General features: G+C 38.8%; 1 protein-coding gene across 2 annotated transcripts; it reads left to right on the forward strand.

Annotated features, from left to right (window-relative positions):
* Positions 1-74: 74 nt before the first annotated feature.
* On the forward strand, positions 75-17,292 carry WSB1 (WD repeat and SOCS box containing 1). 2 transcript variants are annotated; one of them, XM_058703859.1, is made up of 9 exons: positions 75-410; positions 6,807-6,975; positions 7,918-8,186; positions 9,360-9,491; positions 11,121-11,221; positions 13,468-13,640; positions 14,166-14,279; positions 15,534-15,641; positions 16,122-17,292. In XM_058703859.1, the coding sequence occupies exons 1-9, from the start codon at positions 371-373 to the stop codon at positions 16,279-16,281; spliced, it is 1,266 nt and encodes a 421-aa protein (XP_058559842.1). In that variant the 5' UTR covers positions 75-370; the 3' UTR covers positions 16,282-17,292. The 2 variants fall into 2 exon arrangements, with proteins under 2 accessions (XP_058559842.1, XP_058559843.1); XM_058703860.1 differs by lacking the exons at positions 13,468-13,640; positions 14,166-14,279; positions 15,534-15,641; positions 16,122-17,292 and adding an exon at positions 12,085-12,679.
* Positions 17,293-19,253: the final 1,961 nt, after the last annotated feature.

Consider the following 19,253-nt stretch of genomic DNA (forward strand, 5'->3'; position numbering starts at 1 on the left):
TCGGGGGGCGGGAGCTCGGGTGGCGACGTCACGAGACCCCGCCCGCGCCGCCCTGCTATCTCCCGCGCCGCCCGCCATTTTGTCTCCAGTGTCTGGTTTGCAGTTGGCGGCGTCGGAGGAAGTGTCTTGATCCGTAGGCTTGAGGCAGGGAGCGGGGTCTATTGTCTGTGTTTGACTCCGTAGTTTGGTCCGAAGCCTTCCGGAGCTTTCCCGGGGCAGTCGGCAGAGGCTGCCGCCACCGCCCCCGCCCCTCCCCTCCGTCCCCCGGTCCGGGAGGGACCGATCCCGCGTCACGCCCCTCAACGTTCGCGGATCCCTTCTCTGTCGTTGCGTCCGCATCGCGCCCCCGGAATCAGACGGTGCCCCATAGATGGCCAGCTTTCCCCCGAGGGTCAACGAGAAAGAGATCGGTGAGGAATGGGACGGGGGGGGGGGGGGGTGAGGGGTGCTGGTGAGCCCGCGGGGGTTGCGGAGAGGCAGGGAGTCCCTAGAGGAGGAACAGTCTCGGAGTCTGAGGGAAGTCGGGTGAGCCGGGGCCAAGCCCTGGAGCGAAGAGGAAGGAAGCGGCCCCGCTGGTGGGTGTCGCCGAGGGGTAAATGGGGTCAGCGTTGATGGCTCGGCGGGAGGCAGTGGGCAGAACTTAGGGTCCAGGGAAACCTGGGCGCCGAGGGCCCTAGTGACCGTGTGGCCGGGGGCGGCACCCACTCCTGGGGACCCAGTTTCCTCTAAGGAGGTCTCCGCACTGCCATCAACCTGTCTCTAGGCTGGACGACTGGGGCGTCTAGTGGATAGGATAGGCGAGTGCTGGGCGAGTCTTGGGGACTCGAAATTTACGACGGGAAAAGTAAACTTGTGTGTTCTGAGCTGTAATGGAAGGGGAGGGGTCCTCATGTGTTATCAACCACTCTTAAAGGAGAAATGCGACCGAAGAGGTGCTATCAGCTTGGAAAAAGCAGTGTTAAAAAAAAAAAAAAAAAAGGCCTGGCGTTAAGAAAGGCGGCGGGTTCAGGGGAGGAGACTCAATTATCTTTCCTACACTGAGGAGCAGGGAGGAGCTGAATGGTTGGGTGGAGTGAGCGAGGAAAAGCTGTTGGATGAAAGAGCAGCCTGCAAAGGCTGCCTCAAAACGGGGCTGGAGACTAGCCCTGCCGCACTGAGGTCTGCGCAGTAGACACTGAAGGTTGTGTGGCGGCTCGGTTCAAAGCACCTCACGTTTAAATTCTCTCTTGGGGTAAAGTAACTGGAACAACTAACGGGGGGAGTTGGTGCTGTGCATTGATTGATATGCCTAGTAAACACCGAACTTACCAGGTCACGTTATACGCCTTAAATATGTCCAGTTTTTATTAAAAAAAAAAAAACTGAACTTACAGTGTTAATGAAGTGAAAAATTGGTGGGGCGCCTGGCTGGCTCAGTGGGTGGAGCATGTGACTGGATCTTGGGGTCATGAGTTGGAGCCCCCATGTTGGGTCTGTAGATTACTCAAAAAAATTATAAAAAATAAAGTAGATGAAAATTGGAGGTGGCTACTTAGCAGAGAGCCTTTGCATTTCTCCGTTCGTCGGCTAAATGGATGCCTTAAAATAGATGGAGGAGGTATTTCTAGAGAAAGGGAGAAGCTGAAATAGCCAAAAGGCCCCTCTGTCCTGTGTGTGGGTTGAATTTTTACATCTAGAGACTGCTATCTTAGAATTCTGGACTTTTGTTCTCTTAGAGATAAGGTCGAATGGCAGGTTAGGAGGGGACTTTAACTCTGGTTTTAATAACTATTTTAGATATACAGAGGAAACAAAATCCATGCCCCATTTTTATTTTAACTGTGCTTTAAGTCTATAAAGTAGGTCCTGAAGTGGAACAGAGAACTCAGAAGTTCTTATTCTTAGTCCAGTGGGCTGCACCCCCCCCCATAATATCACAGATTTATCTTTCATTTATCTGTGTTTTACTTCATCTTGATGAACTATATTGAAAACTTTCCAGTCCTCTCCTAAGGGATGGATAGAGCTTCTGAGCATACGTGCATAAGGTAGAACCATCCACTAAGCAGCCTTTTCACTTAAAATTTTTGCATATTTAGTTAGGTCCCAGTGTTATTTCCTGGATATAATATAATATTACTAGCTAAGTGCCAAATATCTAAAAGAACTTTGGCCTTTTCTTAAGCTTTTTTTAAAAACCCAGTTTTTGTTTCTTTGTTTCTTTCTTTTGAAGTACCGTTTGGATACAGAGTTAAACACTCCTATCTCTGTGTAGCTCTGTATCTATCAGTAGGGACTTAACTTTTCCCCTTTTTTCTTGGGTATTAATTATAGCTCTTTGGTTTCTCAAGTACTGAAAGAAGAGGCAAGATTCCTTGAGTGATTAAAGAAGTGCGATGTGACAGGGAGTGAGTGCCTGGAGCTACTGCCCTCTTTCACAAGGCACTACCACAGATCCTCCCTTTCTGGTTTTGAAATTGCAGGCAGGAATGTGAAGAAGGAGCTAAATCTGGTTCGCTTGGTTCAGCAGTGACTCAGTGTGTTACTACTACTGTACAGATAATGTAGTCTTGTATTTTATGGCTGAATTCCCAGGACAGGCAGCTTTTCCCTTATATAAAGTCATTAAATCATGGATTTCTTAGGATACTAACATTAAACAGATGCAGATAATAAAGATTTAACCTAAAAACATTTTTTAAAGCACTTCATTACAACCTTGTGCTACTTGATAATATTTAAACCAGTGCTTGAATCATTTGATGCAAAGATCATTTAATATGCCTGTTAACAAGCAAGGAAACACCAAGGTAATTATTCATATAATACTCGTGACATTATGGCAGCTATTTATTTGGCAGTTTTAAAATAGTGACCCTAGGGGCGCCTGGGTAGCTCAGTCGGTTGAGCATCTGATTCTAGATTTCGGCTCAGGTCATGATCTCAGGATTGGTGGGATCAAATCCCCGCATTGGGCTTCTCCAGGCAGTGCACAGCCTGCTTGGGATCCTCATTCTCCCTCTCTGTCTCTTGCTTACGCGCATGCACATATTCACAAGCTCTCTAAATAAATAAACTTAAAAAAAAAAATAGTGACCGCATGTCTTGAATTTCTGAATATTTAAGAATAAATTCACTTATTATTTCATGGTCTTTGTTATTTGAACCAGTTTTTTAGTTGTTAATTTCCAGCCTTTATACAAGAGGAGTTTTGTGATTGTCAGCAAGGTAAAAGAAAAATAGAGTGATCTTAAAATATAGACAAAAAGAAATGAGTCTTTTGTGGGAAAGTTAGTCTTGCTTATGCTTGCCAAAGGAGTGGTGAGGTATAGTCTAATTAACCAGATGTTTTTGAAGTTGAATGCAAGGGCCAGTCCTCTGTTGTTTGAGTTAACACGAGTATACTCATCGAATTTAGCCAGGGACTTTCTCTTTACAATAATGTTTGGATTTTTTGGTTGAATTTTTTTTCCCCGGTTGAATTTTAAAACTTGTTTCTTGGGGCACTTGTGTGGCTTAGTCGGTCATGATCTCACAGTTCACATGTTCTGGCCCCATATTGGGTTCTGTGCTGACAGCTCAGAGCCTGGACCCTGCTTTGGATTCTGTGTCTCCTCTCTCTCTCTGCCCCTCCCCTGCTTGCACTCTGTCTCTCTCTCAAAAATAGAGGAAAAAAGTTTTTAAATAAAAAAAGTAAATAAATTTTTCTTCCCTTATTTGTGAACTTTCATTTTTCCTCCTAAAATTTATGGATTTTTTTAAAGATAGGTATGATTAAACAGAAACCTAAGTTATAAAAAAGGATTTAGGCAGCAGTTGCAAATTCAGGGGCCAGGCACAATGAACTACTGTGGTGAGATGTCCAAGTATGACTGTGGGCTTGGAGGAATATAAGCAGCAGCAAGCCCTTTCAAAAATCACTTGTATGTTTAGGGCGCCTGGGTGGCGCAGTCGGTTAAGCGTCCGACTTCAGCCAGGTCACGATCTCGCGGTCCGTGAGTTCGAGCCCCACGTCAGGCTCTGGGCTGATGGCTCGGAGCCTGGAGCCTGTTTCCGGTTCTGTGTCTCCCTCTGTCTCTGCCCCTCCCCCGTTCATGCTATGTCTCTCTCTGTCCCAAAAATAAATAAAAAACGTTGAAAAAAAAAAAAAAACACAAAAATCACTTGTATGTTTCAAAAAAAAAAAAAGAAGAAAGAAAAGAAAAGAGAAAAGAAAAATCATTGTGCAGGCATATGAGGGTCACTGGTTTGTGGATTTTGTATTAAGAAAGTCCTATAACTGCCTGTGAAATTAATGTCACCGTATGCTGTATTGAGGCAGGGGTAGATGGGGGTTCTGCTGCTTCGATTCAACCACACCTAAAGTATAGTGTTTCGTTCTGGGCGCCACTTTTATGAGGACCATAACTAACTGCAGTTTATCCAGAGAAGTGATGAAGGCGAAGGTGGGAAATGGACTTGAAACCATGTAATCTAAGGAATGATTCAAAGGCCTGTGGAGTTTAGCCTGGTGAAAAGATTTAGTTGCTGATGTCATGGCTGTCTTCAATATATGACTATCATGTGAGAGAGGATTAAACTTATTCTCTTAGGTCACAGTCAGGACTGAGTGGATGAGTAGCAAAGAGGAAGGTTTTTGAGTTATTAAAAGAGAAGTTTTTGGTAATGTCAGCTGCACAAAAATAGAATAAGCCTTTTTAGGCATTCATATTTATGAATATCTTAGAAAATTTGGTCTCAGTTTTGTTTTACTTTTTAAACCATAGTTCGTGGGTAAATGTATCAAAGACTTGGGCAAGGAAACATTGAAATCAGTAAGAATGGTAACTTCTACATATGCTTTCATATTCATTCAATAAATATTTACTGGTCACCTGTCATATACCAGGTGCTCCACTGGCTATTGGCAGAGCACGCATTGAGACGTGAAGTGACACCTGAATGAATACATTTGAGGGGGTTGTATCTGTAAGTCTGCTCTAGCAATAAGTAGAAGTAGGGTTTTTTGTGTTTTGCTTTCTAAGTGTATTTATTTTGAGAGGAAGAGAGAGAATCCCAAGCAGGCTCTGTGCTATTGCTCCATCCCACAAACTGTGAGATCATGACCTGAGCTGAAATCCAGAGTTAGACACTCACCTTACTGGGCCGCCCAGGCACCCCTTTATAAGGATATATGTAGTTTAGTTGCTGGGAAGTTTAAACCAAAAGCATAAAAATACACTGTGTTGACCAGACAACCAATCACAAAATAGGGAAACAAAACTGGTAATAATTTATACCTAAAAAGGGAGAGTAGCAAAATTTGAAATCAAGACCAATCCAAGAGAGCATTGGTGATACACTGATAAAGATTCTTTTCCTCAAATTGAGGAAATTCTGGCCAAATTTGCATGCACACATGAACAGCAAGAGCTTGTTGATCATGCTTCTTGTTAAATGCAGAACAAAAATTCTCTGTGTACTCTGGTAATATGCCAGTTTTTTGTTACGAATGCTAAATTGAAGTACTCTTAACTAAACTTAAAATATATGAAATTTGTCCTTGAAAACCAAAAGAATTATTTCCAATTTGAGGTCAGTTTGTGACCACTAGTAATATGCTTGAGGACCACTATTTGAGAATCACAAATGTAATGCATTTCCTTCCTTCCTTCCTTTCTTTCTCTTTCTTTCTTTCTTTCTTTCTTTCTTTCTTTCTTTCTTTCTTTCTTTCTTTCTTTCTTTCTTTCTTTCTTTCTTTCTTTCTCTCTCTCTCTCTCTCTCTCTCTCTCTCTCTCTCTCTCTCTCTCTCTTTTTCTTTCTTTCTTTCTTTCTTTCTTTCTTTCTTTCTTTCTTTCTTTCTTTCTTTCTTTCTAGCACAAGTTGGGGAGGAGGGAGAGAGAGGGGCACAGAATCTAGAGCAGGCTCCAGGCTCTAAGCTTTCCTCGCAGAACCCAATGTGAGGCCCAAACTGATGAACTGTGAGATCATCACATGAGCTGAAGTCGTATGTCCAACCGACTGAGCCACCCAGGCGCCCCACGAATGTAAAGCATTTTAAAGCACTAGTTGGGAGGTTATACTAAACCTATAAGTCCCTTCTAGTTCTGGAGGTTTTTTGTGTGATTTTTGTGATGTGGTCCTGAAAAAAAAGAATATTCACATTTAAATAGACCATTTAATAGAGCTTTCCTTTGAGTAATGATATAATACTGTATTTTATAGTGGTTTGTGATTTTTGAAAGCTACAAACTTTTGGGTAAGTTTGTTTAGTCTGTTGCATTTTATTTTATTTTTATTTTTTATTTTAGAGAGGAGCGTGCCCAATAGCAGTGGAGAGGGACAGAGGGAGACAGAGACAGAGAACAGAATCCTAAGCAGGCTCCATGCTCAGTGTAGAGCCCAATGTGGGGCTCAATCCCACAACCTGAGCCGAAATCAAGAGTCAGATGCTCAACCAACTGAGCCACCCAGGCACCCCTAGTCTGTTGTATTTTAAATGTTAGCAATTTGCTGAAAACCTAAGGCAATGCAAAAGTCAGGACTTAGTAATTGTTAGCTCTGATATATATTACATTATTATCACTTAACCAGTTTTTTTATTGAAGCTTTCTAAAAAAGCTTTCGGGTGAAGAAATGTTGGAAAATCGTTTTATCAAAACTTGAAGGTAGTTGTTATCATTAAAGGGTCTTCACACCAAGGGTCTCCCTTCAGATGGTAGAAAGCAGAGCTCCTTATACCTTGTCAGCATAGAAGCTCAACGGAGTGGAGAGTCTCAAATTAATATGGAGGCAGTCTCCATTGTTGGTTATATGTGACATCCTATATATATGTTTTTTTCTTTTAGTGAGATCACGTACTATAGGTGAACTTTTAGCTCCAGCGGCTCCTTTTGATAAGAAATGTGGTCGTGAAAATTGGACTGTTGCTTTTGCTCCAGATGGTTCATACTTTGCTTGGTCACAAGGACATCGTACAGTAAAGCTTGTTCCGTGGTCCCAGTGCCTTAAGAACTTGTAAGACTCTTTCCTTTTTTGTATTTTGTATCTCTTGGTAGGATTTACTATTTTCTGTGTGTGGAGTAATAAAAAGATATTGATAACGTAAGTTTTTCCTTGGTAGACTATTATAAATGTGTCTTAATCATAAGCTGAATATATGTATTGGAAATTTTGTAGGAAGAATTATCTGACCTTATACAGTGTAGAATATGTGTATTAAAAAGCAGAATCATGGTTCCTTGGTAGTGTATACCTTGTGTTGTGCTAGGGCAGGTGACCTTTGCTATGTGACACTTTTCGGATTTCACAGCATTTTATTAGATAACAGTGGTACATGTAATTGATCATGTAATTACTTCTTATGTACTTAAAATTCCTCTGCTTGGATTTATTTGAGTTTCAGTATTTTTGTTAAACGTTTTTCTAAGATGTATCATATACTAAATTTAATCTCTCCCTGCTTTTTGTGTCTACTTGACCTTCATAGTTATATTCATTAGTGTCATAGTTACATATTGCTTTAGGTCTAGAAAGTATGGGAAACTACTGATTATTATGGGTTATTTTTAAGGTAATTTTCTGGTGTCAGTTTTATAATTATCAGGTTTTTGTTTTGTGTTTTGCTTGTTTATACTCGTTTTAGGTTAGCTAAAGGAGTCCTAATAGACATAGTGGTTTTGAGGAAAATTTTGAAACAAATAAATTATAAATTGATTATTGTTGAATTTAGTCTTTTTTAGCAACTGAGAATTTCTTTTGATCTGATTTTATTTGGTCACACCCTTGTGACTAATAGCAGCTTTCCCCCTTCTCATCTATAGGAGTCTATTGTTATTCAGTGTCACTGTGACAAATAATGCTGAAGTTATTTTAGCAAACATTTATCATTATTTAGTATCTATAGAAGTTCAGAGTAAATAATAACTAGATTTCAGTCTGACCTTTTTTTCCCCTCAGTCTCTTGCATGGCACCAAGAATATCACCAATTCAAGCAGTTTGAGATTGTCAAGACAAAACAGTGATGGTGCTCAGAAAAATAAGCCTCGTGAACATATTATAGACTGTGGTGACATAGTCTGGAGTCTTGCTTTTGGATCTTCAGTTCCAGAAAAACAGAGTCGTTGTGTCAATATAGAATGGCATCGATTCAGATTTGGACAAGATCAGCTACTCCTTGCCACAGGATTAAACAACGGGCGTATCAAAATATGGGATGTATATACAGGTACAGAGCCATAGTTTTAAAAGCAAACCTGATTGTTTTATGATGCAGGGCATCTCTAGGCACTAGAAGATGTGATTTGAGGATTTTAACTTACTGAAAAGCAAGTATTGATGCTATGAGTGTGTCTTTATAATTGGCCTGAATATCATCTTCAGCTCGTGGTTTTAATTTAAGAAAATAGAGTTCTCACTGCTTGATCACTCTTCAGAGAATATTACAGCAGAAAAGGGCATGTCTAAGGAACATTTAGTTAATTATCATTTATAAACTAGTAATTTAGTTTATGACTCAAATAGCAGGGTGTTTTCTTATATACTTTTCCAGTGATAGCTTGGAGGCTTTCAAGGCAAATCTGGTTTCAGCAATCATTGTCTAACCTTTGGAAGGTTTTAGTGACATTTTATCTGAAGTTTAACTAGATAGGTTGAAGTTAAATTCTTTGGGCAATTAAAAGTGAACGTATTGTTAACTGACTAACACAGTTTCTGACTGATAGTATGTACTCAAAAATTTGAAGGTTTTTTTAAATGAGCATTAAAACAATACGGTAGAACACGGCAAGTGATACCAATATTGAGTGAGGATAATGAGTCAGTAAATTTGATTGGATTCTTGAAAAAAAAAACTTAAGGAAAGCACATAGATTTTCATAGAAAACAAAACTCTTTCAAGTACATTTTTTCACTGATTATCTTTGAAAATTTAGATGGTTATTTGATAACAGTTATCTTCTGGGGAGCTTGACATTCTGTTAGTAATCCAAAGCCAAGGAAAAGAAAAGGGAAATTTTGACTTTATATTTAAAATCATACTCTACAAAGATTAAAAATGATAATTAAGCTTTCCTGATAGTAAATTAACTGATTTACACTTCAGGAATTCCCTTTAAACTTCCCTAAAAAATTTAGGCTTTGCTTTCCTGGAAATAATCCATTTTAAAACAGTATAAAAATAGAGACTCTTTAAAGGTGATAGTAAAAGTGCTAATAAGTCACTTTACACTTGATAAACTAAGGAGGTGCCAAGGATTTCTACTTTAGATTTTTTTTTTTAATGGTGAAAAAATTTTTAAAAATTTTAAAAATATTTTAAAAAAATTTTAAATAATTTTAAAAAAATAGAAGCTGATAAAATTACTAACATTGTCTTTTTCCCCTTTTCCATTGCATTTAGGAAAACTCCTCCTTAACTTGGTGGATCATACTGAAGTGGTCAGAGATTTAACTTTTGCTCCAGATGGGAGCTTGATCCTTGTATCAGCTTCAAGAGACAAAACTCTGAGAGTGTGGGACCTGAAAGATGATGGTATGTCTTTTTTCCAGCCTGTGAAACATAATGAGTTTCTGGAGAGGTGGCGATCATCTAGGGCATTCGACTTTCAAAGTGGCATACGATCAAAGTTTCCTTTTCTCTAATCATTTGGTCCCTTTCTCTGTGTAGATCAAGCAAAACCATAAATGTAATCCAGAGTAGGAGCCAGCAGTTACTCTGAACAACATATTATTCAGAAACTAACCACACAGATCTGTATCAACGATTTGAGGACAAAATCTGGGTCAGTTTTAGGATTTTGTATGAACTGGTCTGTGTTGGTTTATTTCTTTCATCTTAGGGAAGGTTATTAACTTCCTTCATTTGCTTAGCAAAAATTTAAGTAGATTTTGAAGTTACAGACACATAATTTAGTAATCAAATCAAATATAGATTAAAATATGATTTATACACTGGAATCTGTAATACCTAAATGCTAATAAGCATAATAGTAAGTTGGATAGGTTAAGTAACAAATTATCAAAAGTAAAAGACTTGCTCTCCAATATAATAAAAGGTATGTTAGTGTTAACTACTCAAGTTTTTCTGAAACTTTGTCAGTTGCAGTGCTTACAGAGTTGGAGAGTTCTATCTTATTTGAGAGGACCAGAGATGAGCATTTCTTCCCCCTTTTTAGCTGCTAATGAAAGAGATTACAGTTTTGGCTAACACCTTATACTTAAATAATATGTTTTAGGGCTCTACCAACCTCAAGCTGGAGGTCAAGGTCTTGCTCAGAGGTGTTGCAACTTAAATGTAGTGGGAGACAAAACCCTCAGGTTTGGAGACTCGTTCCGGCTGATGGGTAATAACCATTGCCTGATAAAAATCATATGCTAATGTTACCAAACCATGACGGACCTCCTCTGCATTTCATCATTTGCTGACTGCTCAGCTGTTGAGAGATGAAGAGATTTCTCAACAGTTGTAACAGTAATTAAATTTTTATTTTGTTTTGCATATTAAATACTGCTTGCTTTCTCAATACATTTTCAGTGTGTGCATATGTTTTAAGAACATAGACCCAGTAAACTAACCGTAAGCTCAAGAGAGTAGGGACTTTGTCTTATTCACAGCTGTATCATCAGTGGCTGACATACAGTAGGCATTCAGTAGGTATTTGTAAAATTAAGAGTTAAAATCTACGTAGACATAGTTGTGTGCTTTAGGTCTAATGCACTGGGGGCTTTGGAGCGGAATGTAGTTATCAAAAAGGAAGAAGGATGAAAGGTATTTTGAAGGTGTTTCTCAAGTCTCAGCCTTGAAATGTTGCAGTTGTTTCATTTGTAGAATAAGGGGCTTAGACTAAAAGAATTCTGTCTTCGTAGATGAAGGGTCAGGAGACTTTTTCCTAAAGGGCCAGATGGTAAATATCTTGGGCTTGTGGACCATGCCATCTCTGCTGTAGTTCCGTCTGCTGTTGTAGTACAACAGAAACAAATGGGCATGATTGTGTTCCAGTAGAACTTGACAAAGACAGGCAACTGGTGTAGTGTCCAACCCCTGTTACAGATAAATCACTGCCACTGTAGAAGCTTGCGATTCTGTGATTCTGCCATTTTTGAAATGCTACTCTTTGGAAGTGAACTCTGGGGTTAACACCAGTTATTTCTTTTTGTTCAGGAAACATGATGAAAGTATTGAGGGGCCATCAGAACTGGGTGTATAGCTGTGCATTCTCTCCTGACTCGTCTATGCTGTGTTCAGTGGGAGCCAGTAAAGCAGTATGTATCAAAGTTCTTGGACATTCATTGTGAATTGGATTATAATGTGTGCATAATCACTTTAAATCTAAGTAACCTATTAAGTCTGCTCGGTGTCATGAATATCTTAAATGTTTTATTTCATGATGGGGAAAATTTGCATGAGGGAAATTAAATATAGTTACTGATTGTGGAGTGAGAAACTGGATTGCTTTTAGTTAGAGGTAATATTCTTAAAGTAAGGGATATGTCAAATTTATGTTTTTCTAAGATCTAGGAAAGTTTATGCGATATAGAAGAGATCTAGTCCAAATGTTAAGACATTCCCGCTAATTATTTTCTTCTCTGTTGTTCTATTTTTTTGTCCAGTTTGCCGTTTAAAAAGTTTTGAGTCCCAGCTGGTCCTGGACATTTAACTGAAAAAAAGTAACTTAAAAATCTAATAATAAAAATAGCACTCGTATATGTCTAGAGTGAATTATAGATGAATTGACATGGTCTATCTTGCGTAGCATACCTGTAGACAGATTAAGTATGAAGTGACTTGAGAGGGTTATGCTTATTGATGAACTCTCTTTTAGTTGTCTACCAGCTCTGACTTAGTATAGTGCAGGAGATCTTATTAGCTTCAGATGTTTATGAAAATTGTTGAAGTCCAAATACATGTGATATTCACAATACACTGAGTTAATGGGGGGTGGGAGGCTGGTTATAAATGCATTTTATTTAGCCAAGAAGTATGTTAAAATGATAGTTGCAAATGTTGGAAGTTTAGAAAAAAAGTATTCAGTTCTTTAAAAATCATAAGAAGAACAAAGCTAGATATTGACATTGCTATTTTAGGCTGTGTGTTTTCCATATGCTTCTTGCTTTCCCTGTCACAGGTGGTGGCAGCAATATTGGTGTGATTGAGGTTATGCTGGCACCACTCGCACACAGGCGCACAATGGTGTTAGCTGGGCAGAAAGAGTGGCATCTCTGGCTACCGGGCTGGGGGCGACCTTTACCGTAGGATGAAGTAACCTTGCATTCGGCTGCAAGGTGTACTGTACGTACACAGGTGCTGGTCGATGTCCACTTTCTGCTTTTCTTTCTTTCTTTTTTTCTTTTTTAAAGTAATTTCCCCCGCAGTGAAACCCACTGACTCCTCCAAGTAAATTGATCTTCCGGTCTCAAGGAATTGGGAGTCTGACATGTGAAACCAATTTAATGTAATGTCATTGGCGTTCAGATGGTTTCTCTGTGCTATTTTTTTGGAATTCTTTGCGATGTTAGAGATACCTTAAGTCTTTGATCCAACTTAAAATTCGTATTTATTTTTCTCTGGAAGTAATGTATTGTGTCTGTGCAGAAAAAAAAAAGTAGCAAAAAGGATTGCTTTACTCCAAGAGGAGAGATTGTCTTATTAGGATCGTTCTAAACCTCCAAGCTCGCATTTAATGTAACTAGACTGAAGTAAACGTTCAAATCCTATTCAGAGCTATTCTGCACAGTCTAAGTTTTGGTCTTATACAATTGAAAAGTATATGTAAACTTGTACTAAAGTAATTTAAATGTTTTATAGTTTAAATGTCTAATGATTGTGGTCGGTTTGGGAAAAATAAGATTGGCAAATCTTGATTCACAGACATGTTGTTAATTGTAATATTTTCATAAATTAGTTTTTTCATTTCATAATGTGGTTTAACATCCTTGTTGTTTGCCAAAGAAATTTCATTTGGCTGTGAAAATTCTCTTTGCTTGCAGTATCTGTTTCTCTTCCTAGGCTCACGTTGGTGACCCAAGCCTATTGTAAACAAGTGATTATCTCAAAGGGAGATGCCAATGGAGTAACAATTTGTTAACATTACATTTTCTGTCTGTATATTTTTTAAAAATTTGGTAGTTTCTGGAAAAAAAAAAAAAGAAGGGGGTTTGTAGTACTTAACCCTATTTACTTCTGTATATTTTAGTTAATTAGTTTTTGGAATAAATGGATTTCAGTATAACTTTGTGGTTAAGGTTAAATTGCATTGCCTTTTTTACGTTTAGGCTTATTTTTAAATTAACATTTAACAGAAACATTTGAAATAGAATTTGCATGTCTACTTTAATTAACTTAAAGACTGATTTTAATCTGACTATGACACTGAGCATATTCTTTTAATTATTCATAATTTATAATGTTTAATGTAATGTTAATTAAGCGTAGCAGTTGTAGTTTAAGTTGTGCCATTTTGTCCTCTGTGTGTCTGAAGGAAGCTATAACATTTGCCTTTTTATTGCAGGTTTTCCTTTGGAATATGGATAAATATACCATGATACGGAAACTAGAAGGACATCACCATGATGTTGTAGCTTGTGACTTTTCTCCTGATGGAGCATTGCTGGCTACTGCATCTTATGATACTCGAGTATATATCTGGGATCCACATACTGGAGACATTCTGATGGAATTTGGGTGGGTGCAGCATGCATCAATTGTAGTCTGTAATTCATCTCTGGCTGTCCGTATAGCTTTTAAGAAGTTACGTGAATGATTGGAATCACTAACATGTTGAACCTAAAATTGCATTTTGCCATAATTTTTAAGTTGCAGTATTATTTAAGTCCTTGAATAATGCAAAGCTGTAGATACAAATCCTAAAAATAAATTTGGCTGTCTTGATACAGATCGTGTTATTGTCATGTAACAGCATATGACTCTGTAGAAGTGGTCATTATATTTAGAGTTTCATGTCAGGGAAAATAGTTGAAACTGAAGTTGGAGTTAATCTTAGTGATTTAAACCGCATTGTAAAAAGGAGATTAGTAATTCTTCTAAGGTTCCTTTCATTGAATATGAATCTATCAGCTCTCCCCAGGCTCCTCAGTTGTGTTCGTTGAGGCCACTTTAAACATTCAAAGACAGATGTACTCTGTACCTGGATAGTTTTGCTTCTTGAAGTGACCCTCATTTCCACTGAATACATGTATTTGACCTCAGGCACCTGTTTCCCCCGCCTACTCCAATATTTGCTGGAGGAGCAAATGACCGATGGGTACGATCTGTGTCTTTTAGTCATGATGGACTGCATGTTGCAAGCCTTGCTGATGATAAGTAAGTGTGTGAATTACAATTTGACCTATTTATTATTGTCTTTTAAAGATTTCCTTTTATCTTTCTACTTAAAACATTTTCAAAGCTTAAAAGAAAAAAAAAAAAAAGCCTTGCTGCAGTGTGGGTTTTAGTGTCTCTTTCTCTAAACAAGACTTGGGGAGATGTTGTGTGTCTTAAAGAACATTGGCCTGAACTCAGGTCTTGATCTCTCAGTTGATGAGATCAAGCCCCGCGTCAGGCTCTGTGCTGGCAGCATAGAGCCTGTTTGGGATCCTGTCTGTCTGTCTCTCTCTCTGTCTTTCTCCATCCCCACTTCTCCCTCCCTCCCTCCCTCTCTCTCCCTCTCTCTCTCAAAATAAATAAATAAAACATTAAAAAAGAAAAAAATATATTGGCCTGAAGCGTATCCAGGTGCACTAAAGGTAATGCACGCCTTCCCTGTGCACCTTGTTTGTTAACCAGTGTAAGCAAACTGGGGAGATTTTTAATGAGCCCACAGAGATTTTTTTTTCAGTAATACCTTGTAAAGGTTGAAGCAGAAGGATGTTTTCAAAGTGGAATAAATGGTAAAAATGGTGATTTGTGTCCACTGCAGTTGAGGCTACAAGATGAGATGGCACACGAGCAAGATGCACTGCTGATTGGTACAAAGCAGAAACTAGATACAGCCATTCCGTTTTCTCATGCTTTTATCATGCAGTGTGCAAGGATGCAGCAGTAAGCAGTTTCAGAAATTCAGAAAGTGACTCATTATCGTCTTTCCAGGACATTAGCAAATGTACAGGGAGAGTTTTTTGGGTTTTTTTTTTTGTTTGTTTGTTTGTTTTGGCCAGCAGTCACTGTTTTTCTGTTTGTTCAGATTTTGAATGTCAGGTCTCTGCTGTTTGTAGACACACTCTACCTATGTGAAAAGGCTTCTTTTAATGCCTTGGAAAGAGAGTAAAACAGATCAGATATTAATTGAGTGTAAAGAGAAAGATTCCGGTTGTGACCATTTTAGATCTGAATACGTGGAAGGAGAGGTAGCCATGCATTATAGTCTCTTAAGTGTCAGTTGGTCCAAATTACCAATTGGTATAGGCTAGAAAATATTTGATAAAACAAGTTACAGTAATTGCTTGCTGCAGTGATGTGATATGTGCATGTTGTGTGTATTTTGTGACTTGGAACAGAGTGCTATTTTTATCTGAATTATAGAAGTTGCTTTTACTTTAAATTTCCTGTTACTCACTGTGCAATTTATTTCCTTTCTAGAATGGTGAGGTTCTGGAGAATTGATGAAGATTATCCAGTTCAAGTTGCACCTTTGAGCAATGGTCTTTGCTGTGCCTTTTCTACTGATGGCAGTGTTTTAGCTGCTGGGTAAATAGAATTTTCTATTCTCTTTAAGAGGCAATTTAAGGTGGCTTTTGGTCAAAGCAGCCAGTATTTTATTGTCATTAAATCTTCCAGAAGGGCTCTTTGTACTACTGTTACTTTGTCATAGAGGAGATCGTTGGTTAGGTCTTCTTAATTAGGTTTTAACATGGGGGCACCTGGGTGGCTCAGTCTGTTAAGTGTCTGACTTCGGCTCAGGTCATGATCTCATGGTTCGTGAGTTCGAGCCTGCTTCAGGTTCCATGTTTCCCTTTCTTTCTGCCCCTACCCTGCTTGCATTCATTCATTCTCTCTCTCTCTCTCTGTCAAAAATAAACAAAAACATCAAATTTTTTTTAAGTTAGGTTTTAATGTGTAGCTTATGACTCTCATACACAGCTTTGAATGATAGTTGTTGGAGTTGTAGGATGTTTAAATACATGTACATGTGTGACTGAGCTAATGATTTCTTTTGTTTCTGTTTAGGACACATGATGGAAGTGTGTATTTTTGGGCCACTCCAAGGCAAGTCCCTAGCCTTCAACATTTATGTCGTATGTCAATCAGGAGAGTGATGCCCACCCAAGAAGTCCAGGAGCTGCCAGTTCCTTCCAAAGTGTTGGAGTTTCTCTCCTACCGCATTTAGAGAGCTCTGTCTTCCTGGTGCTAGGGACTGACCGAGCACACGTGACACAAACCTCAAGCTTGACTGACTTCAAGTATCTGTTTTTCAAGGTTTAGAAGATTTATTTAATTTGATACATTCTTGTAGTGCATTTTGGTCATTTGATCATATTAAAATATTATTTATAGACTATAGGAGAGTATTTCCAAACATATCAAATGTAAATTTTTTTTAAAGTTTAACTGTGAAAACATATACATACATGTATATATTTAGATATAAGCTGCTATGTGTTGAATGGACCCTTTGCTTTTTTAACTTTTAGTTCCAACATGTATATATTGCTTCAGTAGATCCACAATGTATATCTTAGCTGTCAAGTGGAAGGATTTTTTTTTTTTTTATTCTGGTCCACTGAGTTAGATGGTAAATATTGGCTGAAGAAAGCTGAATTTCCTCGTTAAAAAATGCAAATTTGGTTGGGGGGTGGAGGTCAGACCTCCGACCTACAAGTAAAACCCCTAGGGAAACGATTTTGTTTTCCTTAGGAACGTTATCCACGAGGTAGAATTTGAATGTGACATAGCCAGGGTTATAACTAGGAAAATGATGTGTGTGTCCTGTCGTGGCCCTGCCCCCATAACTATTGTTGTGGGCCTTAACTTTGGAAAGCAGCTTGCTACTTTAACCCCGTGGTGTAAAGTATTATAAATTTTAGTCCATTTGAAAAGTCCATCTACTGTATTATTGCTAAATATTTTATTTTGTTGTTTATACTAAGGGACAATTTTAAGACCGTGGTATTGCTTTTTTGTTTGTTTTTTGTTTTTTGTTTTTTGTTTTACATGTCTCATATGTTTCTGCAGGGGGTGATAATTGGTGATTTGCCAAAGAGAAGCAATACAGTATATCTGCTTTTGCCTTCTGTTATTTATCGTACCTGCAGATATTAAGAATGTATGCATTATGTAAAATGCTTGATTATATATTTTTGAGTTTTTTAAATTAAAGACTTGTAAAAAAAAAAAAAAACCACTCTCACAAATGTTTCTTCTGTGTGTGGGAAGGTTCACTGCTTTTGTCTGTCTCCGTCGGGAGCCTGATGAGGCACCACAGCAAATGAAGCAAGGAGGCTGATGAATAAATAGTACAGGTACCATCCCTGTGCCAGTTCATGCCTCGTGGACGCAGCAGCTTTTATGTTGATGTGTTCTGGGAGAACTGCTGTGATTATTAATGCTTTCTTTAAAAGCACAGAAAAGCTTGGGGCGCCCAGCTGGCTCAGTCGGTGGAGCGGGAGACTCTTGATCTCTCAGGGTCATGAGTTCAAACCCCGCTTTGGGGGTAGAGAGTACATAACGTGCATACATACAATTTAAAAAATAATATAGAAAAGCTGTAGAACAAGGGAAAATAACTATTGAGCAAAAGAAAACTATAGTCTTTTAGGGGGAACCAACAGCCTCATAGTAAGTCTATCTCGTTAAAGTAGCCAAAGGAAAGTCTAGTGACGTGGGCCTTTTGAGGAGGTGAAATAAGCAAAACTTTTATTAGCCATGTGTGCTCTCGAAGACTTGTTTGCACCGAGAAATTATTTGAAAGTTCTTCCAGTTGGCTCTGTGAAGGGTGGAAGTTATAAATTTGAAAGCCAGTTGAAAATGTGCCCAAGTTGCTTCTTGAGAATCACCTATCTTACAAAAAGTAGCACAGAAGTATCTTATCTTTAAACCTGTTGTGATTTTTTTTTTTTCAACGTTTTTTATTTTATTTTTGGGACAGAGAGAGACAGAGCATGAACGGGGGAGGGGCAGAGAGAGAGGGAGACACAGAATCGGAAACAGGCTCCAGGCTCCGAGCCATCAGCCCAGAGCCTGACGCGGGGCTCAAACTCACGGACCGCGAGATCGTGACCTGGCTGAAGTCGGACGCTTAACCGACTGCGCCACCCAGGCGCCCCCCTGTTGTGATTTTTTACTTCAGAATGTGTCTGCTTTATAATTTGAAAATGATAAGATACCATTTCTTATTCTTGAGAACATTAAATGATTTGCTCTCCAACCAACGTATGTGATCAAGTAAAAGTCGCATTTTTGGAAGATGCATTCTCTGAGAAGGCCGGATTGCTTACTACCTCTTCATGTGAACATCACAGCGCCAGGGTGAATGGAAGATTGCGGAATGTAAGTCACGTAGAAACAGACTTAAATTTTCCATTTATCTGTGGAGACAGATAATAACAGGATGATACTGCTTCAGACTGAGTGACCCAAGGAAGGTAGGGAAGATGTGGTTGGGTCAGATTCTAGCGATGCTATTTTATCGGAATGATACTGCTTTCTCCCATTTGCCAGAAGCATGCCATTCGGAGAACTGGCAAGAGATCATTTATGTTCAGATGTGATTTCCTATCTTAGTGCCCACAGGGGTGCCTCGCAGTTAGCAGCCATGCTATCTTTTCACAATTTCAAATGATTTAAAGCGACACTTGAAGACCTGTAACTTGATCTTAGGTCTGCAAATCTTGACTTTATGATGCTTGATGTCCTCTGCCTACTTGTGCCAAAGTAAAGTTGGATTCAGCTGGTTTGTACTGCCCTCAGGGCAACAAGACAGCATTACGGCAGGAGCATGCTTCTGGGTTGAGGCAGTGGCCGATGGGTACAGAGGACTTGGCTCTCAGCCAGCCAGCACAGGGATGAGAAAGAGACTGAGAAGCCAAATATCGCCTCTCAAGCCAAAAACCGGAGAGTGAATCCAGCCATCAGATTCATCAGAATGAAGGTTTGCGGGCGATAAAATTCTGACCAGGTTCTGGCCTAACAATGCATTTTAACTATAGAATGTATAGATTATAATATACAAGTAATATCTACAATAGAGTTAAATATAGTTAATTGTATGTCAGTTTCAAAATCAGGTAAAGCATCCATTTGGAGTATACTGGTTTTTTTTTGTTTTTAAATCCCCTTGGAAGAGCTGTCAGCAATAAAGTG

Source organism: Neofelis nebulosa, chromosome 16 (assembly GCF_028018385.1).
Source record: "Neofelis nebulosa isolate mNeoNeb1 chromosome 16, mNeoNeb1.pri, whole genome shotgun sequence".
NCBI classification, from domain to species: domain Eukaryota; kingdom Metazoa; phylum Chordata; class Mammalia; order Carnivora; family Felidae; genus Neofelis; species Neofelis nebulosa.